Consider the following 4,392-nt stretch of genomic DNA (forward strand, 5'->3'; position numbering starts at 1 on the left):
AATCAGACAGAGAATCAGACAGAGAATCAGACAGAGAATCAGACAGACAGACAGAGAATCAGACAGACAGACAAGAACTGTGTAAAAAGAGAGAAGAGAAGCAGACAGACAGTCTGAACAGCTCCCAGTAACACGTCTTTGTGACTCTAAAGAGAGTCTACATCACTACATCAAAGGGTCTGGAATCCATGTGATCACTGGATTCACTTTTCTGACCAATCATATGGCTGATCTTCACCTGATGACCCGGAAGGGGGTGGAGCCCCAGCTCTCTGCCAGATGGTTGCCTCAGCTGCCAATCTCTTGATGTAGACCTCATCAACATCCAATAGGATGTTCTCTGGTTTGATATCAGTGTGGATGATCTTACACTTAGTGTGAAGGTAGTCCAGACCCTGCAGCACCTGTCACACAAGGGGCAGGTCAGAGGTCACAGAGGTCAGGTCAGGGTCAACCGCGGTCAGGTCAGAGGTCACGTCAGAGTCACAGAGGTGTTTATCAGTACGTGTGTGTTACCTGTGGACTGTAGTCAGGTGTTTGTGTATGTTACCTGTCTGATGATGGTCTTGACGCAGATCAGAGGAAGTCCCATGTAGTTCGACTTAATGATCCATTTTAACAGCTGATGACCCAAAACCTCCAGAACCATACAGACATCTGAGAAAGGCTGAGGAAACTACTGACTGACAAAGACGGACAGGTAGAGAGACAGGTAATGATGAAGGATACGGATTCCGTTGACTCCAGAGATCTTGAAGTCGTCTATCAGCTGGACGATGGTTTCTCTGTAGGGGTCAGAGGGGTCACTGTCTCTCACCTGTACACAAACAGACCTGTTACCTGTGAAACCTGTTTAATTCAAAACCACTACAGACTGAAACCAGTTCAACGTCGTCACCACAACAGTTTTAGGATTATCATTCAGCTTTTTATCCAAATGGAAACATTTCTCTGCAGCCCTGGAGGTTGTTACTGGTCCACGGCCCACGGATCGGGACCCTCAGATAGACCTGGATGGGGACCCTCAGATAGAACTGGATGGGGACCCTCACATATGTACTCACACATCGGAGCAGCTTGATCTCGTCCAGAGCCGTCTCGGTGTAATGTGGAGCACTCTTCACCACCTTCAGCGCCACAAAACGTTTCCTCCTAAAAACAGAAGCAGAGTCAGCGGATGTGACAGAATTCTAACAGAATCAGTGCAGAAATAAAGTAGAAACGAGACATCAAAGTATTTTTAAACAAGATGAGATTCGTACTGTAGATCCCAGCAGAGCCACACGGTAGAAAAATGTCCCCAGCCCAGTTTTCTGACCACATGATACCTCCCATTAAACAAGTCACCGATCTTCACCGGGTAGTAACCACCTGGAACACAGACAGCACAGGTACACATCGCTATGACTCGTGGGTTGTCCTTAATCAAGAGTATTTATTGTTGGAATGCTGATTCAGCAACTTTTCTTGTTTCTATCTCTTGTGCTTTTTGAATTATTAAGCTTTTTGCAATATTTTTTTGAATAGGATCTCTATGGAGAAAATCTTGAAATCCTCTTAAACTTCTTCAACTTTAAAATCCTTCTACTTCCTCATACTTTCAGCTACAGACACCATTTCAACTTTAAAATGTTGACAAAACGTTGAGCTATTTACTGTATGATTATGTATGGTGCTTTTTAATATCTTTTACACTTTTTGCACTGTAGCAATTTAACTTTTATGTTTTTTCAGCCCTTTTTTGCACAGACAACTGTACAACATTTCTACATCGCCAGTGAAGCCACATGTTTTACACTACAGACACAATTTTCACATGATCTGTTCTTCAAGTCATCCTTCCTGTCCAGTTCTAATATCGGAGCAATAGGAGCTACGGTTATGGGGGTTTTGAGAATTTATTTGAGAGGTGTTTCACAGTTTTATCTTTATGTAAAGACTGCAGGCACACAGGTGTTTGTGATTGAGCTCATTAGTGAAGTTGATAAACACACGCACAGACACACATGACTTGGAGAAATTCAGGGAAAGATCATTAGACCTCCTCTTGTCTGTCTGTCTCACTCCATCTAACTGTAACTGTCTGTCTCCCTCTCCCACACTCAATCTTTCTCTCTCAGGCTCTCTTTCTGTCTGCCTGCCTGTCTCTCCTTCACACTCTCACTCACTCCCTCCATCTCTGTGTGTGTGTCTCTCTCATACAGTCATTCAGGTCTTAGAGATTTTTAGAGGACCTTTCCCCTTTCACCCCCCCACCCCCATTTCAAAATAAAAGCCCCACAGAGTGAAATCTAACTGGAATGCTTGTGATTAAGCCTTTCATTGAATAACCTGTGTGTGTGTGTCAAACAGTATGATGATTTAGACATTACGCTCAAAACTAGGCTTTAAATAAATACTTAAATACTTAAATAAAATACTTAATGCTCTTACTAATACTACTACTGCTAATATTTCTCGTATTACTACTACTACTACAACTTCTGCTGTTGCTACTATTACTACTACCACCACCAATATTATTACTACCACTACTGCTATTACTACCAATACTACTATTACTTATACTACAACTAATACTATTCATGCTACTGCCAATACTAATAGACTAAAAGACTACTACTAGTACTACTGCTATTACTGCTACTTCAAATACTGCTATTACTATTACTACTGATACTGCTAATAATACTTCTACTACAACTACCACTTCTACTACTAAAACTACTACTATAAATATCACTACTGCTACTACTAGTACTGATTTTAATGCTACTAATACTTTTACTAATAATATTTATAGTAAAACTACCACTTCTACTACAACTGCCATTGCTACTATTACTGCAACTACTACTACTACAAATACTACTAATACTACTACTACAAATACTACTTTTATATGAACTACTACTATGACCACTACTACTACTACTGCTGTAGTACTACTATGATCACTACTACTGCTATTACTACTATTATTACTACCACTACTGATAGCACTTTTACTACTATTACTTTGACAGTAAAATCGTTTAGCTTCAAGCTTTTCCTGCTTTGTAATTCAGCTCTTAGCTTCTTTAGATAATACAGTTTAGCTTCAAAGTCTGCCAGTTAGACATTTGAACTCGAAGGGTTTTTAGCAGTGCAGTTTAATGCTTCTGGCCTTCAACATTTATCAGACAGGTAGTCTCCCATTTCTGTATTTTCAACAATTTTTTTGCGATTCATTTCAGCTTTCAGCATTCCAACACATTTTCTGCAGGAAAAACATTTTCTAGTTATTGTTAACCAATCATGTTTTCTTGGATGAATCAGAAAACAAACTCACCTTTGCAATAATCTGAAGGGTCTTCCTGCTCCTCATCATCAGAGCCCAGCAGCTGTGCAGGGGGCGGGCTTAGAGTAAAAGGGGATGTGGTCATATGTGGTGTGGCTGATGACATCACGGGAGGCGGACCAATGTGGGGGCTCAGAGAGTTGAGGGAGCAGAGGAAGGAGGCTGACGAGCAGGTGGAGGTGTAGAGATGTGAAGAGACACTAGAGGTGGTCACTGAGGTCAGCAGGAAGGGGTCTGGGTGGGAGGGGCTTAACTGAGGGCTGGGAGGAGCTTTGGCAGAAAGCTGGGCAGGAAGTGACTTTGATTCAGAGGTATTGTGGGTAATATTGTGTGATAAGACTGGAGGCAGTTTGGAGGGATCAGTTTGGCCTTCAGGCCAAATATTTTGGTTAACAGTTGGAGGTGATTGGCGGAAAATCGAAGGCGTCAACGGCGCTGTTGTGTGGGTGTTTTGGACCAAGTGTGCTACATGGGGTGGGGGGGTCTGGAGGGTGTTCTGGGGAGGAGGTGAGAGGGATGGAGGGTGAACCTTGGGGGTCTCAGTGGGTAATGTGGGGGTCTCAGTGGGTAACGTGGGGGTGCGTGGATGGGTCTGTTGGGGTGCTGTAGTGGATTCGTGGACCTCTTCAGTACATGTTAGGGCTTTTTGTGATAAAGTATTTTGGGCTGACAACAGGGTAGATTTTGGGTAACTCTGCTGAGGTGATGGGGAGATGCTGCCGTTGTCATTGAGACTCTGAAGGTCACAGAGGCCATCAGGCCTGAAACAGAGAACCAGGTATTACACAAGAACCACATACGAAGAACCGAAAACATGTAGATTATATAACGTCTGCTTTTGTAACATTATAAAACAGCCAATCTCACCAGTAGCCTCCTCATTCAGCGATTGGTCGGCTGTGTGGAGGTGATAAAGTGGGCGGGGTCTTGTTTATCTCAGTTAGGGTCAACACTAAGAATGTCTTCAAGAGGTTATCTACATGTTTAAAGATATATAATGTTCCATTATCTACATGTTTAAAGAAATATAATGTTCTCTGTTATCTACATGT

At 42.4% G+C, this 4,392-nt stretch overlaps 1 protein-coding gene across 1 annotated transcript; it reads right to left on the minus strand.

Annotated features, from left to right (window-relative positions):
• Window positions 1–41: 41 nt before the first annotated feature.
• Window positions 42–4,121, minus strand: LOC116379509 (SRSF protein kinase 3-like; the record flags this gene model as incomplete). Its single annotated transcript, XM_031841464.1, has 6 exons — window positions 42–404; window positions 551–657; window positions 730–817; window positions 1,065–1,152; window positions 1,263–1,371; window positions 3,332–4,121. Coding segments are annotated over 6 exons (1,383 nt in total), but the record flags the coding sequence as incomplete, so codon positions are not given.
• Window positions 4,122–4,392: the final 271 nt, after the last annotated feature.

The sequence above is a fragment of the Anarrhichthys ocellatus genome, unplaced genomic scaffold (assembly GCF_004355925.1).
Source record: "Anarrhichthys ocellatus isolate YVR2014 unplaced genomic scaffold, GSC_Weel_1.0 scaffold4474, whole genome shotgun sequence".
NCBI classification, from domain to species: domain Eukaryota; kingdom Metazoa; phylum Chordata; class Actinopteri; order Perciformes; family Anarhichadidae; genus Anarrhichthys; species Anarrhichthys ocellatus.